Consider the following 26457-nt stretch of genomic DNA (forward strand, 5'->3'; position numbering starts at 1 on the left):
CGAGGACTTTTGTCTGTCGCGCGAACTGCTGATGGGTATCTTCGAGAAGGGCTGGGAGAAGCCGTCGCCGATCCAGGAGGCGAGCATCCCGCAGGCACTCAGCGGCCGAGACGTGATCGCGCGGGCCAAGAACGGCACGGGCAAAACGGGCGCCTACTGCATCCCCGTGCTCAGCCAGGTGGACCCGAAAATCGACGCCATCCAGGGTAGGTGGCGCTGCAGGGCGGCGCCCAGTCGTTCGTTACGCTGGGTTAGTCTGTGTGTGGGGGGGGGGGAGGGGAAGGGGCCGTAGTACAACTATTCTATTTTTAGTCTCTATTTGCATCAACAGCAGTGGTGTAGGAAGATTAAGTGCATTAGGAAGTAAGAATCGTCGTTTCACATTTCTCCATCAGTTTGTTAGGTGTCTGTTAATGTTTGGAGTTCCGTGTAGGTACTATTGTGGCGCCCAGTATCGCTCTGCGGACCACTCGCTGAGTGTCCTGCTCGCCCCGGTCCCGGCCGCCTAGTACCTATCGCTCTGCTCTGCGGACCACTCGCTGAGTGTCCCGCTCGCCCCGGTCCCGGCCGCCCAGTATCGCTCTGCGAACCACTTGCTGAGTGTCCCACTCGCCCCGGTCCCGGCCGCCCAGTATCGCTCTGCGGACCACTTGCTGAGTGTCCCGCTCGCCCCGGTCCCGGCCGCCGCCCCCGGCCGGTGTCGCGCCGCTGCTGACCGGTGCTCTGTTCGGCAGCGTTAATCATGGTGCCAACCCGCGAGCTGGCTCTGCAGACTAGTCAGATATGCATCGAGCTGGCCAAACACGTGGGCACCAAGGTGATGGTAACCACGGGCGGCACAGTGCTCAAGGACGACATCATGCGCATCTACCAGAAGGTGCACATGATCGTGGCCACGCCGGGCCGCATCCTGGACCTGATGGAGAAGCAGGTGTGCAAGATGGACCACTGCAAGACGCTCGTGCTCGACGAGGCGGACAAGCTGCTCTCGCAGGACTTTAAGGGCATGCTGGACCGTCTGATCTCGTTCCTGCCGGCGTCGCGGCAGGTGCTGCTCTTCTCGGCCACCTTCCCGCTCACAGTCGAACAGTTCATGGTGAGTAGTGCACGGGTCCAAACCCCCACCTTCCCGCTCACAGTCGAACAGTTCATAGTGAGTAGTGCACGGGTCCAAACCCCCACCTTCCCGCTCACAGTCGAACAGTTCATAGTGAGTAGTGCACGGGTCCAAACCCCCACCTTCCCGCTCACAGTCGAACAGTTCATAGTGAGTAGTGCACGGGTCCAAACCCCCACCTTCCCGCTCACAGTCGAACAGTTCATGGTGAGTAGTGCACGGGTCCAAACCCCCACCTTCCCGCTCACAGTCGAACAGTTCATGGTGAGTAGTGCACGGGTCCAAACCCCCACCTTCCCGCTCACAGTCGAACAGTTCATGGTGAGTAGTGCACGGGTCTAAACCCCCACCTTCCGCTCACAGTCTGAACAGTTCATGGTAAGTAGTGCACGGGTCCAAACCCCCACCTTCCCGCTCACAGTCGAACAGTTCATGGTGAGTTCATGGGTCTAAATCCCCACCTTCCCGGTCACAGTCGAACAGTTCATGGTGAGTAGTGCACGGGTCCAAACCCCCACCTTCCGCTCACAGTCTGAACAGTTCATGGTAAGTAGTGCACGGGTCTAAATCCCCACCATCCCGCTCACAGTCGCCAATTAATTTTGAGTGGCCACCCACCTGGTGTTCGCCGAGTGTTGCGATGTATTTGTGGGGCGACGGCGGTCCCAGTCCAGAACAGGCAGAATGACGGCGGATCGCTGGCAAAGCTATCTCATCTGACTGAAATGGTGCTCTAGTCCACTCGGTGCATATCCAGAAATATATCCCTGAGATGGTCTCGGCCGTCGCGTGACTGTACTGATCCACTGTCCGTATGTGCGAGGGCGACTACGTGCGGGCTGTAGGGACATTGGGGTGGGTGACATTGGTTGCGCGCTCCGAGCCTATACTCCTCCCGGATAACGGAAGGGGAGCAGGGGAACGCCGTCTGACGGACTCTGACCTCCCCCGGGGCCCGGGGGACGCCGTCGGACCGACTTGACCTGCCCGGGGGACGCCCTCGGACCGACCTGACCTGCCGGGGGGACGCCGTCTGACCGACCTGACCTGCCGGAGGGACGCCGTCTGACCTCCCCCGACCTCCCCCGTCAGCGGAAACACCTGCGGGAGCCGTACGAGATCAACCTGATGGACGAGCTGACGCTGAAGGGTGTCACACAGTACTACGCCTTCGTCCAGGAGAAGCAGAAGGTGCACTGCCTCAACACGCTCTTCTCCAAGGTAGGGAGGCCGCCGCCCGGTCCGTTCCCGGGCTATCCTCGGTGGTTCGGGTAGCGCCGACTAGGTGTCGCTGTGTTCGCCCGGGTGGCCGAGGTGGCACCGACTCGGCGGGGGGGCGGTGACTGTGTTCGCCCGTGTGGCCGAGGTGGCACCGACTCGGCGGGCCGGTGTCGCTGTGTATCGTGTGGCCGGGTGGGACCGACTCGGCGGTGTCGCTGTGTTCGCTCTGTGGCCGAGGTGGCTGACGGAGGTGGCTGATAGATAGCAGTGACTCAGGTGACGACTGTATCGCGCCTTGACAGATGACTGGTAGTGAGGTGTCAGTTTCAGAAAATGTATGTCCAATGTCCTTCCAATGTCCAATACTTGCGTCGACTGTTCGTCCAAAAATGTCCAAGCCAGCCATTTGTCCAAAGATGTCCGAAACCTACGCAATAGTCAAAACTTAACCCTCGCCCGCACATGCCATTTTCCCATCCTAGAACGCACATGGGGGGGGGGGGGGTGGTTGCCACCCCCCCCCCCGCGCCATTTCGTTCCTGTTGGAGATAGAGCTTAGCAGTAAAGACCAAAAAGATTCTTTGGGAAGAGACGAATCCAATGATACCCAGTTTTACCTTCTCAGGTCAGTCATTGACCTTCCAGGTCAGGTCAAACTAAAAAATGTTGCTGTTTTGGGTCACCGTTGGATATCAAGTGCGCTGCTTATCAAATACCGATGACGATGCTGTTTTCTGGTGCCAAGCCAGCTAGAACCTCTTTGTCACACTATCCGACCAGAATTTTGCTGCTGAGGTCATTTCAGGTCAAGTTAGGTCAAGGTCAATTATATGTGTTTGTATGTCTGTGTGTGTCTGTGTGTATACTGATGTGTGCACCGATTGTTTTTGGGTCCATATCACATGAAATCATGATCTGAGAAGCTTTTACCAAAAATGCAGTCAAAAAACTTCACAAAAAGTAAATTCAGCTTGCCTAAAACGCAATTATCTTAGATGACCTAGGTTGACCTTGACCCTGACCTTGACCCCTGTACATCGTCGAACAACATGTTCCATGATAGGTGGGAGGTAAGACTGGCAAAAAAGGCCGAAATCAGGGTGTCAAAAGCTCACAAGGCCCATGGCAGACGCAAGATGTTGAGAATTGGCCATTTGGGTCATGACATGACCTGAAAAACAAGGTCATATCTCCGAAACCAAAAATCACAGAAACTTGAAATTTTCAGTGGACATCAAGAAAGGATAGACGAGCAGCTATACGAAAAATCAGTCTTCTAGCTCTAAAAATGTTGAGTGCAGAGCAGAAAGACTGCCTGGGGGGGGGGGTGGCAACCACCCCCCCCCCCCCATGTGCGGGCGAGGGTTAATACTGTTATTTAATATGCTTTTAATGCACTATTACCAGCTCAAAAGCTTTCTATTCGCCAACCAATGTTCAATACGATTACTTCATAAAAAGGCTGAGGTGTAGCAATTGATTGCCTAAAGTTGTCCAAAGCCTGCTGTCATTGTACAACCAAATTCCGAATTTGACATTGGACAAAATCGGAATTCCGAAGATTCAAGTTCTGATTGACACCACTTATGGTTGGTGCATGATAGATGGTCACTTCACAACGACTCGTTTGGCGCTGGCCTTTCTAGGCGTGTTGCTGATAATGTGAAAATTGATTTTACTCAGCGACACGTTATTGGATAGATGGTATGGTGTCTGTGCCCGCTTATCGGCTACCTACAGTAAATGAAATTGGGAGGTGATTACTAACCGGTCGGCGTTCTGTGTTTCAGCTTCAAATCAACCAGAGCATCATCTTCTGCAACAGCACACAGCGCGTCGAGCTGCTGGCCAAGAAAATCACCGAGCTGGGCTACTCGTGCTACTACATCCACGCGCGCATGCAGCAGTCGCACCGCAACCGGGTCTTCCACGACTTCCGCGCCGGCCTCTGCCGCAACCTCGTCTGCTCCGGTACGTCATAGTGGCGTGCAGTCTGCTCCGGTAGACCGCAGTCTGCTCCGGTACGTTATAGTGGCGTGCAGTCTGCTTCGGTAGACTGCAGTCTGCTTCGGTAGACTGCAGTCTGTTCCGGTAGACTGCAGTCTGTTCCGGTAGACCGCAGTCTGCTCCGGTACATTATAGTGGCGTGCAGTCTGCTCCGGTAGACCGCAGTCTGCTCCGGCTCGTTAGTTTGCAGTCTATTCCAGTACGTCAGGCTGCAGTCTGTTCCGGTGCGTTAGGCCGCAGTCTGCTCCGGTACGTTAGGCTGCAGTCTGCTCTGGTACGTTAGACAGCCTCGTCTGATCGGGTACATGAGAGCGCTGACAGTCCTGGTACAGGGACCCGCAGTTGCTACTGTACACATATATTACCGATTTAGAATTGCGCTATTATTTGCTAAGTGCTGGCCATTGGAGAAAGGAAATGTAGTGCAAAGTATGGAGGAATAACACATGTTTGCTCCTAGGACGTATGTTTTGTATAATTCCTCTTACCGCAACAGATATTCTTCCAAAACTACAATCGTGCTATTTTCCCGCGCCGGTTGCCTCCCCAGAGCCCGTCCTTGGTATCGCCTATAGCTTCCGTTCCCGCTACGTGAATGAAAGTCACGTGACTACTACAGGTTTGCGCTCAGTACTAACACACCTAGCCCGAGGGCCGGTCCGTAGCGGGGAGGGGTAGAGCGCCAGAGCTCCAGCGCAGTGGAGGTGGTGGTGGCCCGTATCATAAAGAGGCAACCGTAAGCAGAACTACAATTGCCGCAGTATAAGATTATGATCAAGTTTTCTTTAGATGTATTGATTGACAAGAACGTGCAATGCTTATCCGATATGATAAAACGGTGTCCAAGACCTTGGAAGAACTAAAAAACATATTCAGCAACGTATAAATTTCTGATACAGGCCATGACCTTTCACCTTGCCTCCGGGGAGGACCGCTCAGGAAGCCACATACCGAACGAATCGAGGTCTCGCAGCGCGGCGGAAGAGGAGGTGGATAAACCATCGCCAGATCTTTCGGTTACTTATGTTGAAGAAGGGAGGGAGTTGAAGGTGGAGGGTGAGGGCTGTTTTCATCCCACTCACCAATCCTTTCCTTATTAACTTATAGCTTACCGAAAAATGCAACACAATGGTGGCCGTCACGAGATGTAGCGAAGAGTGCCTCAGCCACACCGGTTTTGAGTAAACTTTAAGCATTGGAATTCAGGCCAGTGATCCTGAAGCATTATTTTATTTTTGTCGTGCATAAGCTGGGATGACGTGGTTCAAGTTAATTGCGAAGAAACGGTTTTAGTTTCAGATCATTTATGAGGCTAGTCGCGCCAAATAGTATACGTTTGTTGCAAAATGTCAAATAGAATGTTGACGTGCTATCTAGATGATGGAATTTATTTGACACAAGAAGTCAAAAAGTGGCATCGTTAGTCATCCTGCATACCTATAAATCGATTCGTCACCTTGGTTCGAGCTCAATAGTTCTTTTCGCGGATGATCGGTTTCGTTTTCTTTTTTTTTTGGGGGGGGGACAGATTATGAGCCAGTAACCACCCTCCCCAGTCCCCCAAACAACAATTGTTGACAAATACTGTGATGGCCTAAAAAATGCCCTCAATTATGTTACGTAGGGGAGAATGAGGTAAGTTGAGCCGCTTTTTGTTTTTCATAAGCTACAGGCTAACTTACTGATCATTTTTCTGCGTTTACGGGTTGGACGGACAGAGTGGTGATTTGCGCATGTAATGGTGGCCAGAAATGTTTCATACCGCTTATTTTTGTACTGAAAAGGCTACGTCAAAAATCATCTTGCACGTTGCTCATCTTACCCCATGGGCGGGGTAAGTTGAGACACGTCGTGGGGAAAGTTGAGCATGGATAGAAAAGCGAACCTTTTCTTTTCGCGGGCGCGGCGAAGAGTGGGCTCTTTTATTTACTCCATGGCATAGAATACTTATGGCAAAGTTTTTTTTCCTCCATCAAAAAGTGACTGTTTTAAGCCTTCCAATAGCTCGTCAAGTTTTCTATCACGGAAGAAATCATTTTATCCTTCAGATAATCTGCAAATCACTTACAACTTGTGTAATCAACAAAGAAAAACAATTTCCTACCATTTTTATTCAGCAGAAACAAGCGCAGCTCAGTTTGGTTTTCGACAGCGGAGACAACAATGGCTTACCCGGCTCATTTTCCCCAGGTGAAAATGGCTCATCTTGCCCCACCCGTGGCCATTTTCGATTAATGACACCCGCTAAGGAAAATAACCATGCACCGCAGATAACAACCATCTCATTTTCTCATTTCAAAGGCAAAACATGTCTTAGTTATCAGGGGCGATACCACATGTTACCGGGTGCTGAGTGTGAGAACGTTGCCGTCTCACGTGAAAGACTGCAGCATCGTAAGCGAACGGCACATGGAAGCTCAAGTCAATTAGCGCCATAGGAGCTGAGAAACATGGGGTGGCTAAACTTGCCCCTTGGCTCATCTTACCTCACTCTCCCCTATTTGGGGCTCTCAACTTTGATTTGTTTAAGTTTTTTGTCTGTTCATTATAAAAGATGTCAAATTTGCCGTATCATTAAGCTTTTATTGAGTTTGTATTTCACACTTATGATGCTGATGCTAAAATGAACAATTTTGTCACTGGCTTCTTTTATGAATGGAATTGGATGGTCGCATGAATTAACGAATGAATGGCTCCATTTGAGCATCAGCTGAAATCAATCCTAAAATTTAATCTACCAGTCTGCAACGAAAAGGTTTAAAAACCAGTGCAAGTTAGGTGTAGTTTCTAATCTATGCCGTTTTTTATTAAGTGTCTCATAGCTCCTTAATCTTGAGCCGCTTCTCTTACGATTCATTTTATGTGGTGCTTACATTGTTCAAGAAGTTATAGTATTCGAGCTCGTTGGTCTTAAAAACTGCTATCGAAGTAAATTAAAGTGCTTCGGCACTTAAAAACCAATCGATATTTAACCCTCACCCACTTAGGCATGTCTTTTCAGCGTCTTACATGTAGCGGAGGGGCGTAGAAACCCTCAGTCATTCGGCCCTTGATAAAAATAGCCAGAGCTTCGCTGAAAAATAAAAAAGAGCGAGCTGCTCGTGACGAGAGAAATCCGATGATTTGAGGGTCCTGGTCATCGCTGACGAGAGAAAGCCAATTATTTTTATGTCCTGGTCAATGCTGAGATCCTAGGTTACTGGTTGACCTCCCAGATCAGGATAATAACCCAAAAGCACAGAAAATTGGGTCCCGCTAGAATTTCTACAAGTGAAGTTTGCTGGGACTTGGCTTGTTTCTGACTCCGAATTTGCACTTGCTTTGATCAAAGATGATGTATCAAAGCATTTGGGGTAGGACGGGTCACGCCAGATCACCCATTAGGCGTTCTGCCGGCTATCCATAGATTATAGAATGTTAACCAGCACTTACAGCCTTGCAACATATTGCATAGGCACTGTAACTGATACCTAAGTATGCCTAGTTTTCAAGTGCTAAAATGAGTGCTAAATTTCAAACCAACACTTCCTAAAAACCACAGTAAAAAGGTGTAAATTTAAGGAAGTTAACCGAAATCATTTCAAGTAAATGACCTTAACCTGAGTTTCACGTGACCTTGGCACCCACAACAATCAATGAGACAAACAAACATTAGATAGTATATTTCACATGTTGTCACGTTGCTAAATCACGAAACGACTATGGAAACACACAGAAGACGTGCGCTGACTTTCAATTGCTATTCTGGCCTGACATGATCTTGAGAAAAATAATCACAGGTTAAAGGTAATTTGGTTCAGAGATTTAAAATTCTCAGACAAGATGGAAAAATGATAAGGGCTATTTAATTTTCCGGGAAGTTGTAAAATTGATTAACTCCAGGGCACCAAAGAATCGTCGCAATCCTTCGCTTTGCCGCGATATATTGGTGAAAAACAGGGGGCGCGGTCTACTTACCTCTACTTATATGTGTGGTGAGGGCTAATATTCATTTTATCTGTGTTGATGAATATGCAACAATTTCTACATGAACTGAGACCAGTCCATAAGAGTATGTTTTGCTCACGGACAATGACAATATAAAAACAATGCGAATAAAACCAAACGTTTCGGACAACAACGTGCCTTCGTCAGTGGAGAAAAATAAGTGTATAGGTTTAACATCGATGAGAACTATATGCGGCACCGTCTCGGTCTGGCCAGCCGGGTTGCCGATAGAATACACAAATGTTTATAAGCTTCCGTGATGTGCTTAAAAGACTGCTGAAAATATATCTTTAAAAAAATAAGATAACTACTTCATCGATTTTAGCGAAAGAAAACATGTATGCCTAATTACTTATTTCTTGCCACTGACGGAGGCACTTTTTTGTGCAAAACGTCTGGTTTTATTCGTATTGTTATTGTATTGTCATTCCCTGTGAGAAAAAAGGATAACTCTTCAGTTAGTAACCATAACAGCGAAACGGCTCAATGTAACACAATTCACTGTGTATACGAAACCTATAATTGTCCCTAAAAATAATCCTATTTACAACTTTTAAAAAAAATACAGCCTATACAGCTTAGGCATACAATTTTTTTCTGCATTAAGATAATATTCATTTATCTTCACAGAATATGGTAAATTAGTGCTGCTGAAGTTCGCTTTCGAAGCGTGTCCTCCAAGCATTCCACAGCTCTCGTGCCATTTTGGATCACGGAACATGGCTGGGCGCAGGACAGGCCGTCTGCGAGCTTGGACGGACCACGTGACCACCTCCTCCCCTCCCCCTCACCCCCGTCCCCTTCCCCAGCAGGGCGTCCGATCTAACCGCGCCCCAGGCAGTCGGCTCGGTCCGACCCTCCCCTGTCGAGCCACGGCCGCCTGAGTTTGTGCCGAGTGCAAAACTGGAGCAGTAACTAGCGCCGGAACTAGTAGTCAGCACGACCATCGTCAGATGGCAGGAGTAAATGGAATAAGCGGTTCCAGGTTTCAGAAGGAATGGGGCAGGAAAAAGCGCTGAAAACAATGTTTTGCTGATATAGCCATAAAAAGTTCACTGAATTAGGAGAGCAGCACATCAGTTTAAAGCCCTTCAGATGGTGGTTTTAATAAGCACACAATCATTTCCCAATTCGCCTCCAACGGTGTCACAGGCAAAGAATACGCTGAATTACTAGTGTGTACAGAAGCAACTGCGGGTCCCTGTACGTGTGCGGGACGGCGGGACACGCCGACAGTCCTGGTACGTGTGCGGGACGGCGGGACACGCTGACAGTCCTGGTACGTGTGCGGAACGGCGGGACACGCTGACAGTCCTGGTACGTGTGCGGGACGGCGGGACACGCCGACAGTCCTGGTACGTGTGCGGGACGGCGGGACACGCCGACAGTCCTGGTACGTGTGCGGGACGGCGGGACACGCTGACAGTCCTGGTACGTGTGCGGGACGGCGGGACACGCCGACAGTCCTGGTACCGGTGTGCGGGACGGCGGGACACGCCGACAGTCCTGGTACGTGTGCGGGACGGCGGGACACGCCGACAGTCCTGGTACGTGTGCGGGACGGCGGGACACGCCGACAGTCCTGGTACGTGTGCGGGACGGCGGGACACGCCGACAGTCCTGGTACGTGTGCGGGACGGCGGGACACGCCGACAGTCCTGGTACGTGTGCGGGACGGCGGGACACGCCGACAGCTTCGTGCCATTCGCCACCCCGAGCTCTGTCCATTCTTCCCGATAGCCAACGGTCGGCTCAGTACATGAAAGCTGTATTGGCAAGAACTAGGGGTGTCCTGAAAGTTCGTCGGGTTGGGTTGTTTTGTTTTCTTGCGTTGACTGCACGGTCGGCCAGCCGCACCTTTCACACTGAATCATTGTGCAAAGGCTACTTTATCGCTATTTCCCTGGCCACCCTCCGATGTTTCCTAAAGCCAAATAAACAAGCCAACAAACGAGTACTCGTTCCTGATCGTTCCTGACCGCAAGGGTATTCTAGTTTCCTCTAATGGTGATGTTATTCCCGGCCTTTATTTTGTATTGCCATTGCTACCTTCAGTATAACACAGCGTCTAGTTGCGGTGGACGGAATGCGACTACTATAGTGTACAAGTCTACGACTGGGCTGCCTGCCACAGTCAGCAGACTGTTGTCCCGTGCTGACCCGGCCCGCCTCCCGTGCTGACCCGGCCCGCCTCCCGTGCTGAGCCGGCCCGCCTCCCGTGCTGAGCCGGCCCGCCTCCCGTGCTGACCTGGCCCGCCTTCCGTGCTGACCCGGCCCGTCTCCCCGGCAGATCTCTTCACGCGCGGTATCGACATTCAAGCGGTCAACGTGGTCATCAACTTCGACTTTCCGCGCATGGCGGAGACGTACCTGCACCGGATCGGCCGCTCGGGTCGGTTCGGCCACCTGGGAATCGCCATCAACCTCATCACCTACGAGGACCGGTTCAGCCTGCACCGCATAGAGAGTGAGCTCGGCACCGAGATAAAGCCCATCCCCAAGGTGATCGACCCGGCCCTGTACGTGGCCGAGTGCCACCAGGAGGCCGATCCGGAGCTGGAGGCGGCGCAGGCGCGCCAGTAGGCGCCGCCACCACCCACTGTACATAGGCGGCGCGCCGGCGCCGGCCACAACCGTTTCTGACTCCGTTTTTCTAGCGATAAGACTGCGCCGACGCGCGGCGAATTGGCCGGCACCAGCCATCTCACTCTCCGCTGTCTCCCCTCGAAATTCGTCGCTGCTCGACCCGGCCGCGGACAGGGCAACATATCGGCCGGCGCAGCTACCGCGGCGCCCCCTCCTAGTGGCGAGTCGCCGCTCGCAATACAGAAGACTATGAGGCGCACCTCCGGGTGCCAGGCGGCGTCAGAAGGAACACGCGAACCGTCACGTCTGTCAAGGGAAGTGTTTGCAGCCGCGCGACTCTGAAGCAGGTCAGCGAGTGACCGTGAGCGCGCTCCCACGAGGCGCTCGACTCATTATTTAAGCTTATCTGTACACATCCAGTGCTCCCGTGGTTATTTGAGAAGGCACTGTCCCTGGCCGGTAACTATATTGCAGCATTGCGTCCTTTAACCGGAAGAGCGATTATTTTGCGTTATTTGGCGTGGTTGACGTCCCATTTGGAGCCGGCTACCATTGTAACAGTTGCTCTCTGAGAAGTGAGGGGCGCTCTTTGTTGGCTCATTGCGCGGCGCCCTGGCCGGTGGGGCTGTGCGGTTTCGGACGGCGCCAGCTGCGCTCTGTTGGCGGCCACATGAACAGACATGTCCGAGTTTAGAAGTGATATGGGACACAGGTGCGAGACTTATGGGACGCGAGTGTAAGACGTATGGGACGCGAGTGTGAGACGTATGGGACGTATGGGACGCGAGTGAGTTGGTGAGTGAGGCGCGGGTGTCAGTTGGTGAGTGAGGCGCGAGTGTGCGACATGTGTATGTGCCGCGAGTGCGGTGTGAGGTGTGGCGTGTGTGTGTTGTGCGCGCGCGCGCGGCCGTCTGCCGGCGCGCGCGTCTGCCGCCAGTGGTGACCGAGTGGTGCGCGGCGAGGGACCAGGAGCGCGCGCGGCAGGCCCTCAGTGCTGTGATCAAGGTCGGAGCTGCGGCGGCTCCAGCGTACAAAGACGGTCCGGCGTCCGCTCCGGGCCGGGCCGGGGCCAAATCGGGCGGGCGTGTAACACCTCTCGGCCAGTGACGGGACGCGACACCAGTGACGGCGGCTCGACCGCCTCCAAATTGTAACGGGAGGGGGGACGGGTGTCTGGCTGCTGTGGGGCTCAGGGGTCCCTGCCGGACGGCCGTGCGGTATCTAACGAAACGGACCCGCCGAGCTCTCTTTGGCCGACGGGCCGGGGCTGTTTGCGACCAGGGACGTGTTTCGGCCAACCGTGATAAAGTGATTGTAGTGTGCCGCCGGCAGCGGACGGGGACGGGTCAGTGGAGAGCCCGGCCGGCTCTCCCGGATGTAACTACGGACTTGAAAAAGAGGCGTGTCTGCGGTTTTAGGCGGAAATCGTTGTGCTGAGACCTGAACATGTTGTCTGGGTTCCTGACCCTCTGGGTGGTATTCTCTTCTGACTTGTGTAGTGCTCGTTTGTTGCGGCCAATAAAGTGAAATCGCCTCCAGGCTGTCCTGTTGCCGGCGCTCCGCGGTGGGACTGCCGGACTGCCCGTCCTGGCGGCCCGGCAGAGCTGCGTCGGCGCACCGCTCCTGCAGGGCCCGGCCGTGTGGAAGGGGAGGGCTCCCGTCACAGTGCAGCCATCGGCGGGCAGAGTCCCGTCACTGCACCCGAGATTCGGACTGCACGGGGTCGGCGCCACCTGTGTGCCTTGGGTGGGGTGCGATCGCTCCACTCTGGCTGTATCCATCATTCCCCGCGCCCGGCTGGGTCTCGGCCAGCTTCACAACGGGGATTAACCCGGCACCGCCTGGGCTATTTCCGTACCCACGACAGCCTGGGGGGGATCGGATCCGACCCCCCCCCCTGTTATCTCGAGAACCAATGGTCGTATCGAGCCCCGCGAGTCGGCGTTCGAAAGGTCTCTACGAGACCTTCCCAAAGCACTCTCAAGATTTTAAGATTGATGCCAGCTTTCGGGTCAAGATCAGGTCAAAGGTCAAATTCTGGGGTTTTGCATAATTAGGCTTACGGACAGCGGAATCGATAGCTGCTGCTCGAAACTCACCAAAAATGACCGCAAAGACCTAGTGAAGGTACCATGTGCGACTGTGCGTATAGGGGTCATACTAAGTACGGGTCAAGGTCAGGTCAGGCCCATGTCGTCCCCTATCTCCCTGTGTGTCCAAGTGCACAGATGACGTCACATGAAGGGGCGGAGTCGGGGGCGGAGCCTGGCGCAACGGCCGCCATATTTGAATTTGTTTTATTAGAATGTACTCTATATTTTGGGTTTCAGTCAATTGTTATCGATAGTTTTATGAACGGTTAGCTGTAATATAAGTGATTTATCAAGAAAAAAACACATATTCTGCTTGCAATTTCGATTTAAGTACGACCCGCGCTTAGATTCGAACGCACGATCTCTGGATTAGGGCGCAAGCATCCTAACCACTACCCTATCGCGGCGGCGTGGCGGTCGGGGGAAGGGAGGCTGCGAAGTCATGGGGGCTTTTTTACGCATTTTTGGAAAAACTAATGGGTTTAGTGAAAAACGCTTCTTAGATAATTCGAAGAAAAATGTCTCGGCTTTCCGATGATGCACTTAGTTCTGCCGTCCAAAGGCAAAAACGCATATGCCGGGTCATGACTTGACCCGACATATGCGGTTTTGCCTTTGGACGGCAGAGTTTTGTGCTAGCTTTAGCAGAGTTTGTTCTACAGCGCTTCAAAAATCGCCCATTTGCATAGACGCCCCCAGACGAGCTGACGTCACGATCAGGTAGAATCGCCGGACGACCCTACCTGGTATATAGGGCCTTGGGTCAGGTCACGAAAGGTCACGGTTTTCACTTTCTGCTACATGGACGTGCGACACATGTTTTATGGCTTATTTTTCACGCCGAATCCGATGGTAATGGTTATATGGGGCATTCCACGATAGATCGTACCACTTTTTTCCAATTTGACACCCTCATCTCTCGGAATTTGACGAGAATTGGTCTCAGGGGTAATCAGGGGCTCTGAATCCACCTGTAACAATTTCAGGCTTATCAGATAAGTATTTTTTGAGTTATGGTGTATAACATTTTTTGGATCTTGCTTTGCAGCGCTAAGTTTGGCGGGCTGTAACTCTAAGACGGATTATTCAAATGCCAAATGTTATATAACATTGAACTTGCAATGAAACAGAGATTAATATGTATTTTTGAAATTTCGAAAAATACGCTATTTTTGATATATGACATATCGAGTTTTCTTTCATTTGTATTTTTTGGACTTTGGGACCAAATTTTTTTGAATTTTTATTTCTTTAGAAAAATATTTGGCTCATTGTTAACCCGCGACCTGGTGGGGGGGGCTATTTTTTGCCCCCCCCCCCCCTCCAGACTTTTCGATATATCTCCAGAACCGCTGCGCCGATCGTCACCAAACTTTCAGTACCCTCCCGGACATCAATTTTACACATTGTGACCAAAAATTTTTCCAAAGGCTATGATAGATTGGCCGGAAATGACGTCAGAGTGACGTCATGTTCTGCCGTTTTCGACCCAAAAAAGGGTTTCGCGGGAAGAGCTGTCAGGCCTACAGCTTTGCAAATACAGAAAAATGATAAATACATAAAAGCTGTAGATTGGACAGGGCTACAAAACTGCTATCTCGGATTTTTGAATTTTTTTTGGATTTTGACCCCCAAAAATCAAAAATAGATTTTTTGGATATAATAATCGAAAAATCCAAAAAGTTTTTTGAATTTCGCAAAAAACCGGAATATATGTGATAGTCCTTACCGCCTTTCATCCACATACCAAATTTGAGATTGATACCTCTTTTTTTGGCGAAGTTATAGCGACAAAACTGTTCAAAATTGATGACGTCAAATTTTCAAACTTAATTTTTAGCAATTCTAGACCCCGTAGCGCAAAACAAAGACCACCATTAGACTCCCCGTGACGAGCTGCATCGAATCAATACCCATTTTATGCAAAACTATCAACTTTAAAATTTGACCTTTTTTGGCCTGACCTTGACCTGACCTTGACCTGAACTTCACCAAAAAGTGACCTAAGCCGTACCTGATAGTCTTATAACCAACACCATTGAGTTGGAAATGAAAAATTGGCCATAAAACATGTATCACACAACCTTAGTAAAGTTGGGCTCATGTGACCTGACCTGTGACCCTTGGTGACCTGACCTGTGACCTGACCTGGTATTGCCAGTGACATCTAATAGCAACATATCTACTAGGCAACTGACGCCCTACCGCTAATTCTCGACAAAATGCGTTTTCCTCGGTGTTATAGCGCATTCCCTAGAAGACCCGTGAACGGTGAAACATTTCATCTTTGACCTGACCTGTGACGTCATCGGTGACCCCGAGGTCAATGAAATTGGGTTTTCTTCGACAAATTTGACAGGCCTTTCGAACGCCGTTTGAATTTTGCGGATCCGTCCAGTAGTTTCGGAGATACGAGGGGGGGGGGCAAAAAATAGCCCCCCCCCACCAGGTCGCGTTATAAACAGACCCCACCAGGGCGCGGGTTAATAAGTATGCGAAAAATTAGGAAGGTGTTCTTTCTATAAATGTATTTATTTTACGTCACGATAACGGTTTCGAATAGTGATTTCGGGAGGGGAGCTTACAAATGGTGTGGTAAAGCTGCCTAGTGACATCACGGGTTACTGAAATTTCAATTCAAGTCTGAGTCATCTGAAAAAAAGTGAAAAGAGGGTTCATTCAACCCTCTTTCCTATAAGCGCGAGGGTGAAAAAGGCTGTTTGGTTCTGACATTGTTTTGGACGCCAATGACCATATAGCTGTCCGAGATGAAAGTTACAGGACGCATACATGGTGTCCTCCAGAGGTCTCACAACTTGTATATCTGGGAATTTTTCAAGGTTATATGAGATCAGGTCGGTCACGTGACATCACTGTTATAAATCAATGGGGAAATATAAAAACTGTTATTTTGGCGCCGAGAATGATCTAAAACTATCCCACGTACATGGTATCGTGATTTCATGCACTCCTTGCAAAGTCAAATGCTTTACTTTTGCATTGTTAACCTTGCGTGACGTCATTTATGAAGTCACTAGGGTCGTACGAGTTTTTCGTCAATAACTCCCGATCAAATAGAGCTAGGGAGTCGGGAAAGCCACCAATGGACTCGGGAAGACCTTCCGAATCGAATGATATCCCATATGATACCCTTTGCCCAGCTTCGTGACCTGAGGGGCTCTGACCTGACCTTGACCCGAGGTCAACTACTTAAGTTGACCTCACCCTAGCAAAAAGTATACCATTCGATGCACCTGAGCTAGGCAAACACAATGATGCCAAAATCGCGGCTCTGCGGCCATTTTTTGCGAAGTTATTTACTAAAAACCGAACCCGTAACTTCAGTCACGTGACCTGGCCTCAGACGCTACCGGTTAACCTGAGACCTTAAAATTGGGTGTCAATCGCTGCGACTTGTAATGGCACACACGCCCGTTTTTTCCGCGAGGCTCTAGCTCTATTAGAAGCGAAACGGCGTGCTGGGGTCGTATCAACCCCTCCGAAACCCATTTTGTTTGCGGGAAAATGAGGAACTTACAGAAAGAACACCTTTCTAATTTTTTGCATGTCGATTTGCAATGACATGAAGATTATTTTGAAAAAATAAAAATGTAAAAAAATTTGGTCCCAAAAGTCATTAGAGGCAAATGAAAAAAGATTAAGGTTTTTGCTCAATAATGAAATTTTTTCTTTGGAATTTTTAAATAGTAATATTAATTTTTGATTCATCGCAAGCTTAGTGTTGTTTACTTTTTGTTGGTTGCTTAACCCGTTCTTGAGTTATAGGCCATCAAACTCACCGTTACATACCGAAGTTAAAAAAATGTAATGCAATATAACTCAAAAAGTTTTGATCTGAGAAGTCTGATATTTTGCCAGGCGTCTTTGGGGCCTATGATTACCCCTAGGACCGATTTTCATTAAAATCTGAGAGATGAGGGTGACGGGCCTGGTACGATCTATCGTGGAATGCCCCATATGTGACCCCAAGTCACTGTGCTGGTGATAAGTGTGCATTGAAAGCATGAATGATCGTTTATACCATACATAACTAGACGATGGCTAAGAAAGTCAATTTTTCAACTTTTTATTTTTGACAAAATTCCATTTTTCTAGACGAACTTTGTCCCAGGAATCTAATGGTGCAATTTGTTTTCACATGCGATGTTCAGAAGTGCCTCTAATTCACGAAAATGCTTATGACGTCACCATGCCCTATGCATGTTGGAACTATTTTTTACAATTTTGGGGTCAAAAATCAAGATAGAAAGTTGAAATTTGGGACATCTAATGTTCTAATATAGCTCTATAACATATATTCCGTTTTTTGAAATTCTCAAAATTTTTGATTTTATTAGTTGTTTTCCAAAAATATAGTTTTTTTATTTTTAGGGGTGAAAAACGTAATTTATGGAAAATCCGAGATTGCCATTTTAAAGAACTCGTTAAGATGCGTCTATTCATGCCCTTAATTTGCAATTTGCTTTAAACTTTGATTTTTGGCGATTTTTTAAACATTTACCACTTTTTGACTGAAAACGCCATGTAGTTACATCACCAAAATCGATATATCTAAAAAGTTTTGGAAAAAAAATTCTTAAAAATTACACAGGAGACGTCAAATTGATGGGGGAGAAGGTATGCCAAGTTTCAAGTTGATAGTGTAAGCGGTTCATGAGTTAATCGAGAAAAACGGAGGGGGAGGGGGTCGAATCCGACCCCCCCCAGGCGGTCGCTGGTTAAGCACTGAAAAAACTTACTCCCCATTTTCTAATTTTAGAATGTCAAAAAGCACTCCTGCAATCGAATAATTTTATGACCTCATGGCATAAGCGCCTAAAATGGGGAGTTTTGGGGAATAAAACTAGCATATAGAATATATTTAGTATCCGAACGCTTATATTATTCGCATGCTAGGGAGTCATTTTATGACGGAGGATAAAAGTATGCTATCTTTGGATGAAATTACACCAGCTGATAATTTTATTAACTTAATACTAAAATTACTCCCATTCGGGGAATAATATTGCCATGCCAAAAAGCACTCCTTTTTTCGATAATTTTACCCCGGAGTAACTCCCCGGTAAAATCAAGCCCCGGTGTAAAAGTACCACCCCTGATAATGCGGGGTGATGTGATAATATTATGACCAAGTGTACACTAAGGAATGCATTTAAACAATGTATTGAAACACCAACAATTGATTAACGAATGGTACCTGAGCATCAGCAGGTACATCTTAATTTGGACGCACTTCCAGTGATGGCGCATTGCGGCCGACAGGGACGTAATTTTGCTTCCTAGTTGAGAAGCGGCGTCTCAACTGCAAGGCAAAACTTTGTCTCTGCCGGCCGCAATGCGAAATCACTGGAAGGACGTTCAAGGTCACAACTCACAACTCACACAAGGGCCTTATGGTTAACAGTTAACACTGAGGCTAACGAATAACATCTGCGCACAGAACCACCGCCACGGATGGCAGATAAAACGAGCGTGTATGGTTAACACTGAGGCTAACTAACATCTGCGCACAGAACCACCGCCACGGATGGAAGATAAAACGAGCGTGTATGGTTAACACTGAGGCTAACGAATAACATCTGCGCACAGAACTACCGCCACGGATGGCATATAAAACGAGCGTGTTCTGGGCTATGAAAGACGTACTGAGACTCATTGGCGTACTGAGACCGCCGCAGCTGAATTAGTCATAATACAGAGGCTCCAGTAGTGTGAGCCACACGTTGCGAGTCACTTGAGCCACAGGTGGGCCACAAGTCACGAGTCACTTGAACCACAGGTGAGCCACAGGTCGCCAGTCATTCGAAGTGGGCATCTCCGATGCTGGTTCTACACTACCTGGGTAACCTCCCACACCTTAAAGCCAGGTAGGTTTACATCGAATCCCACACTCCGGTAAAGAATCTCGAACAGGGCCCTGCAGGGCCCCTTGAACTTTGTGTAGAAGACAGCGTGGGCGGCCGTCATTAGGGCCACGGTCTCCAACCTGGTGGCCGGCAGTTGGCAGACCACCACACCGTCCACCGATAGTTCCTCACCTGCCTGACGAACCCCGTTTCTCGGGTCCGACAAGGTGCCAATGGTTGTTCCACAACCATAGGCAAGTAGAGCATAGCAGCTCGTCGTCTGCCGTGAAAAAGAATATTGCAGTCAGTTGGCATCAATGCATATCGTACAAATAAACGTAAAGGAAACCTAGGAGAGAAACAAGGAACCGCGTTCGTACAGAGCTATGCCATCTACAGTATCTGGAGACGATTCTTCGCTTCTTCCTGATTTCTTTTCACTCTCAAAATCGTAGTACGATGCGTAGTACGTTTGCGTAGTACGATACACTCTTACAACTCAACGTGGTGCATAATTACAAAATAATTATACGTCGTTAAAATATTTCAGTGAAATAAGAAATTAGTACCCGATGTTCCGCTGTCATGGTTAAGTATGGAGTGCAAGTAGGTATCAAACTGCATGTAACTGTGGTATATTTGGAGACAATGAAGACAACCATGAATTGAGACAACCTGAATAGAGACAACCACGACTTTTCAATATCACTAGAGTTAAACAACACTTTTTGACTAATAGCAAAACCAAAATGGCCTTTGACCTGTGACCTATTGCTCGAGACCATGTTCGTCCGGAATCGCGATTCTGCGTGTCAACTCGCAATGTCCGCGCGTTTCCAGTCTTTTTGTGACTGTAAAACGCTCAAACATGTGGAATGCTTTTGGTCCCATGCATTGCTGTGCATCCCATGCATGCTTTTGGTAAAAATATGGTGAGTGTCAAGGTCAAGTGAAGGTCAGGTCAAGGTCATTGGCCTTTGATGACATTGGTTCACTTTTTCGAGTTTTACCTACATGGTTTTAGCCCTCGCATGTGTAGGGGGGGGGGGTCGGATGAACCCCCCCATGGTTTTTCGCAAATAACTCGCGCAAAAAGCGGCCGATCGCGACGAAACTTTCAGTAGTATGATCAATTTTACACCTACTCTGAATATTTCATGACCCTGACCGAAGTGACCTTCGACCTGTGACCTATTTCTCGAGGCCATGTTTGGCCGGAATCGCTATTCGGTGTACGTTGGCTCGCTTAGCCGCGCGTTTGCAAGCTTTCCGTGGTTTCAAACGTTCAAACATATGATTTGATGTGGCTCCCATGCATTAAGGTGGATGTCAAGGTCACCTGAAGGTCAAAACAGGTCATTGACCTTCGGTGACTTCGGCTCACTTTTTCGAGTTTTACATGTTGCTAGACTAGTTTTTGGAGCTGAATTCGAATTTAGAACCATTTGAACATTTACGAAGTAGGGGAGAGTGGGGTAAAGCGGACTAACTAAGAAACAGCGTCAGATAGGTGCTAAGTGGCAGTGAAAATGTTAGTTTAAACCAGCCTACGTGTTAGCTTAATTTTTCAGCCCAAACTTCCATGTAGGCGAGATTTGTTTAGCTACTTTGGAAAGTGGTTTAATTCTTCGTGGAAAATTACCACTTTTGGGTTCGAAAAACTAGTGGGGCAAAGTGGACCACCTCATTTTTTTCTTACTTCCTCAAGAGCCATTTACTTCGAAGAACATTTTTAACGTCCTTACCTAATTCATCTGCTAGCTACAACGAATTCAATTTTAGCCTATCGCATTTTTCTGAATTTTTCGATAAAGGGGCGAGTGTGTTTATTAATGGTCCACTTTACCCCACTCCCAAATTTTGCATTTGAGTAGGCATTGCCGACCAATTGCCGACAACACAGTGTGCTGAGCCATTTCGGGCTCGTGCCAAACCGAAATGCGGCTTCTGTGACGGTAGCGGATGTTGACTTACCTTCGCATCTAAGCTTAATTTTGGTATACATTCCAAGCTAAAATTAGCAAGGGAATTGAAAATAACACATTTCTGGCCCTGGGTTGAAACCGTTTATTCCTAGAGCCGAGTCACTGTGACAAGAAATGCGCCAACATAAGGCATTGTTAAAGGCTATCTTTGTTTTTGAAAGGGGCCATTATTGTCGAGCTTCAGAGGGGGTGGTTCGCTTTGCCCCAGTGGTCCGCTTTATCCCACTCTCCCCTAGTTTTGGTGCCTTAGTAACATGTTACGAAGCTGTCAGAGGCGGTTGACACGTACTACGAATACCTACCTACCCGTCACGACCCCGACTGGTTGACCTGACCTGACCTGACCCGACCTGGTCTAAATGCTTAAAAACATCATCTGTGATAAAAACTAACACGATATTCGTGATCAGCACCCCGAAAAACCTCTTAGCAAGCAATTTCCCCCACAGTTAGATGTTAGACGAGTCATAGACATGTCACGAATGTATTTGTCTATGAATGAGGCAGACGACTGGGCTGAGCTGCAAGCGTCTCTCATTACTAGAGTTGGCAAAAGGTGAACATTCTTGGAACCAGACCAGACTGAATAATTTCTAGAACCGGCAAGACCCGGTTTATGCTAGAGCTGGGAACCGGCTGGCCCCGTTCCCCAAAAATCAATGGTAAAATAAGCATCCTTATCCAATTGGGATTATCCTGTTTATGAGGTGCAAAGTTCCCAGTGCCCATCATGGCATTGACAAAGGTTAGCTCCACTTTCATTCACATTTTCATATTTTTCAATCCGCTCAGAATGTAAGAAGTATGGGTAAGTGGTTGGTCCCGGTTGGACCCGTCAAAATATTTCCAGGAACCGGTCTGGACCCATCTGGGGTCAGACTGGTTCCATGGACCGGCTCCCCGGGTCCGCATTCTGCCACCTCCACTCATTACACTTTGATCCGAGTTTTGCACGGCGGTCCTGGCGCCGTGTGTCGCACTTGCTGCGTCGAGCCGCCATTGATTGAGGGCGGCGTGCCGCCGGGACCGGTGACCTGACGCGCTCAGTGGGGGACGAGGCCGTCACCGCCGCGGTGATGTGGCGCCGTGCGCTGGTATGCCGACCGGCAGCCCGAGCGCACAGGGTCGCGCCGAGAGTGGACGGCCGCGCCGGCGCCGGTGCCCTCTGCAGACCGGTGCTGCCTGACATTGGGGGTGGCTGCCGGCCGTCCGGCGGGCACGGCCCGGGCCGCTCAGAGTCGGACTGCCCCGCCCAGCCAGACGAGCCGGACGGTAAGTAGCACCGCCCTGCAGATCTCTGCTCGCCTGTAGGTACCTTCAGCCACCTTCTTCTACACGTTTCACTGCATAACTCCGAAATTCTGGGAAAAAAACTGATAATAGGTAGGTACATTTAATGGCCAGGTCTCGAGCAAAGTCACGATTGTATTGTTCATTGCTAAGCGATTTTAGTCTTTGGGTGCGTTTCGTTTATGATCGTTGATGTGAGATGCTGGTTTGGTACGGCCGTCATTCCAAACCATCATTTCATGTTCATTTTCGCATCTCGACGCCTTGTGCACTGCAGTCTGCATACTTAGATGTTGGAAGCGAGTTTTCACTCGCTCATGCTTAAAAGGATTCAGCGCAAAATTTTGAGCTGGATACCATTAAAATTGGGTGTTTGTTTTTTCGAAAGTTTTAACGTCTGGTGAGACAAAGTGAGTGGCTACAAACTACCTAATAGGTAGGTACAAAAACATGGTTTGGGTGGGCTAACCATTTTGATTTATTATTTCTTATTTTTGAGAAGAAAAAAAATCAGTGTTTCAGGGCTGTGGCGAAAAATATATAGCGTTAATCCGAGGAGAAAACAGAATTTGGGGGTACTCTAGGTTTGACCCCTCGAGCCGGTCGGCGGTCCCCGCCTTGTCTCAAATCGTTCTGCCGCCTATGGCGGTTTGTAGTTTCCATTCCATCATTTGCGGACGACGTTTTCTTGGGCCGGTCCTTTTCTCGGCTGAAGTCCGGGGCGGTAATTGAATTGGAAGAGGTTCCGTTCGGGCTGGATGTTTGCCCGATCGGGGGCGGCGGTCGGTCGCTCGATACTCAGACCTCGGAGAGCGACCGGCGCGCGGTCTGACCGCGGCGACAGCCGGTCAGCCGCCCAGCTGGCTCCGTGGCCAGTGGCCACTGCAGCCACTGCCGCTTATACCCCCTGCCCGGTGCCCCATTCCAACTGACAGCCAGAATATGTATATCAATCGAAACAAACTGCACTGGACGCTTTCTGAATTCCTGGCGTTTGAATGTTCTGCAGAAGCTAAAGCAGTGGGGATGAACTGACAGGATACCTACTGATGAACTGACATGATTCCGAAGTCACGACTTACCATGGTGGCGGAAGCAAGCGGGTGGGGGGTGGGGGGACACGAGTCTGTATCCATCTGATGATTCATGGTGCAAAACCTACTATGCGAATAGGATTTGGCAGCACTGGCCGGAGTTACGGGCAGCAATATGAAATGTATTATTTTCATCTACGTCCAGCTATAATCTTGCAGAATATGTTTAATAACGTGAATGATTATGAATACTGCATGAATGAATGAATGAATGAATGAATGAATGAATGAATGAATGAATGAATGAATGAATGAATGAATGAATGAATGAATGAATGAATGAATGAATGTTGAATGACTAATGAGACAATGAATGTTACCAAATGCCGTGAATACGCATTCACGGCATTTGATAACATTGGGACAAGGGTGGCACTTTGGGAGCGTGAGCGTGACCTCAGTGGCCGCATAGGCGGTCCCAGGGGGGGGGGGGGGGAGCAACGGCCTCCTTTGGTTTTGAAAGGTGGGGCTATAGGTACTATCTTTTAGCCCCACCTTTTCAGATCGAACAAAAGTCCTACAACAACTTTTTGTATTTTTCATTTTCTTATTTAAAAAGGTCTTTCTTTCGCCATCAAAGGAATTAAATTTCACTCATGAGTGGGCTCAGTTTCGCATTCTGTCAATTTGGCGGCCAGCGCCGTTGGCACCGGTTTACGAGTATGGCCGGATGTGAGATATACTCTAACTTATATGGAACATCAGTGTGGGTTTTCTTGAAGCTCTCGTAGGCCCAGCATTGGCTGGAATGAGACCCTCTTCGGCAGTGGGGAGTGGACCCTGCCAAATGAGCGTGGCTCTACGACACTAAAGTACGACCTCATGGGTTGGTGCTGTGCAGCTCAGAAGCCCAGTGGTGACCCCGTATGCCGGCTTGGTTCCTTAAAGATTAGCGTGGGACCTCCGGGGTCTGCGTAGAGCTCGCATGAGCTAGTATGTGATCTCGGAGGCCTGTGTAATGTGTACACATTGGTGGTCGCGGGGAGGGGGGGGGGGCATCAGGGTCATGGCCCCCCAAAGGCAAATAAGGGAGCCATCATATCATTTGGACCCCCCAAACAACCGATAGGCCCCATGGGCTATGGGGCTCTGGCCCTTTTTCGATTGTCGCGAGACTCAAGAAACCCACGCCCAGCTATTAACCCGCGCCCCGTTGGGGTCTGCCGAGCAACGCGTCCCGTTTGGGGGGGGGGGGGCAATTTGCCCCCTCCCAAGATCTCGAGAACCAAGCAACATAGCGACAAGCAGCAAACGGCGTTGGATAGCCCCAAAAGAGAACTACCTTGTGACCCAATTTCATTGACCTAGGTCAAACCAATGACGTCACAGGTCAGGTCAAATGTCGAATTTTCACCGTTTACAGGCACTTCAGGAAATGCGTTGTAAAATCGAGGTAGGGTAACTGTGGGGAAAACGCACCCCTGGGTTAAACGCCTCCCTAAAAAATCGTATTTCTTATCGACGGATAGGTGTTTTATCCTGTCTTTCAGAACAGTCAGCTGCTTGTTTACGTAGGTCTGTATTTCCGGTTCTGCGTCTTGAGGAGCAGCGTGGGTAGGTGCTGATGTTGGTTTTGGGTGTTGTTTTTGTTGTTTTTACAGAAGATTCCTAAGATTTTGATGCCCTCTTTATATCACAAAACTTGCTATTGTGCACATCACTCAAAACTGCGTTTTATTGTCATTCTGTTGAATGTATTATGCTGCGGCGTTGGTGGCGCGTTTTTTGTCAATATTTTGTTGACCGGAAATGGAGTGGATGGGGCAAGACGCCTACTCGATGCATAGGGCAAGACGCCCCCAGTTTTCTGAAAGGGGGGCATTTTGCACGGTGCACCGTGGGCGATCCGGCCGGTCTAGCCTCGCGAAACCTCAAAAACACTTTTTTACCAAAATTTGAAAGCAGTGCACATTAGTGAACAGCAAATTCGTCAGAGAATACGAAAAGTTTATTTGTATGGGCTACACGATATTTTTTCGTGGTCAAAAGTGCCGTTGAAGTCAGCGTTCCGTGGCAGTTCGTAAGGGTGATCATCACAGCCGATTTTTAGGGTCTTGAAAGAATTTGCAGAGCGATAAAATTGCAATGTTTTGAACATATATTTTGCCTGGAAAGTGAAATGTAGACGTTTAGCTCATGACGTCGTAAAAAATAATAGGCTATATCATTTTGAAATGGCTTAAAATTTGGATATTTTTGATATATTTTGTTATGCCAATGAGCAAAATATTCACTGAGTTCACCGAGCCCGGCAAAAAAAGTTTTACAAGGATGAACTAAAAGTAAGGGTGCATCACATGCATTAAGACTTTTTCTGTAAGGGGAGACAGTGAAAACTTGCAGCCACTTGCAGCCTTTGCATCCAGACACCTTTTTTGTTCTTGGGGTTGGACGTGGCTTTGTGCGCTTGAGCGCAGGGGAAAATAGAATGCGAGACTTTCCTTACCATTTCGCGCTTCATCAAGCTAGATCTTTGCGAACAAGTGACCTTTTTCGTTATTGTCATAAGGAGCTGTGACTAAAATCACATTTTGACCCTCAAACTTATAGGGGCGGGGAGGGGGGGGGGTAGGAATGGTCGAATGGACCCCCCTCGGTTTTTCGCGAATAACTCGCGCAAAAAGGGGCTGATCGTCACGAAACTTTCAGTACCCTCGAATTGATCAATTGTACACCTATCATGAAAATTTCATGACCCTGACCCAAATGACATTTGACTTGTGACCTATATCTCGAGACCATGTTCGGCCGGAATCGCGATTTGGCGTATGTCGGCTCACATTACCCGCGCGTTTGCAGTTTTTTTGTGGTTTTAAACGTTCAGACATGCGAAATGATGTTGGTCAGATGCATTATGGTGGGTGTCAAGTTCACATGAAGGTCAGGTCAGGTTATTGACCTTTGATGACCTTGGTTTACTTTTTTAAGTTTTACATGTTTTAGGCTAGTTTTTGCAGCTGTTTTCGAATACCAACCATTTGAACATTTACGAAGTAGTTTTGGTGCCTTCGTAATATGTTACGAAGCTTTGATTGATTGACAGTTTGATTGATTTTATGCTCAACAGACAATCAGCAATCACATAAGTTTAGCGGGAAAGTATGGGTGCCAACGACATGGTGCGAATACAGAAGCATTTGATTGGTTGGTAGGTCGAAACCCACGTGACCGGAATGGCCTGGGGCGTTGGACCGCGAGGTGACCCTTGGC

At 48.9% G+C, this 26457-nt stretch overlaps 1 protein-coding gene across 1 annotated transcript; it reads left to right on the forward strand.

Moving 5' to 3' along the window:
• Window positions 1–31: 31 nt before the first annotated feature.
• On the forward strand, window positions 32–12456 carry LOC122385068 (ATP-dependent RNA helicase me31b-like). The gene is made up of 6 exons (XM_043373057.1): window positions 32–206; window positions 735–1096; window positions 1481–1552; window positions 2210–2338; window positions 4129–4309; window positions 10623–12456. Exons 1-6 carry the CDS (start codon window positions 32–34, stop codon window positions 10913–10915), a joined length of 1212 nt encoding a protein of 403 aa, XP_043228992.1. The 3' UTR covers window positions 10916–12456.
• Window positions 12457–26457: the final 14001 nt, after the last annotated feature.

Source organism: Amphibalanus amphitrite, unplaced genomic scaffold (genome assembly GCF_019059575.1).
Source record: "Amphibalanus amphitrite isolate SeventyFive unplaced genomic scaffold, NRLGWU_Aamphi_draft 000207F_arrow, whole genome shotgun sequence".
Lineage (NCBI taxonomy): Eukaryota > Metazoa > Arthropoda > Thecostraca > Balanomorpha > Balanidae > Amphibalanus > Amphibalanus amphitrite.

Coding starts and splice junctions, on each gene's coding strand:
- LOC122385068 (XM_043373057.1), top strand. CDS start 32: ATGGGTATCTTCGAGAAGGGCTGGGAGAAGCCGTCGCCGATCCAGGAG. Junction 207..734: donor GAAAATCGACGCCATCCAGG/GTAGGTGGCGCT, acceptor TCTGTTCGGCAG/CGTTAATCATGGTGCCAACC. Junction 4,310..10,622: donor CCGCAACCTCGTCTGCTCCG/GTACGTCATAGT, acceptor TCTCCCCGGCAG/ATCTCTTCACGCGCGGTATC.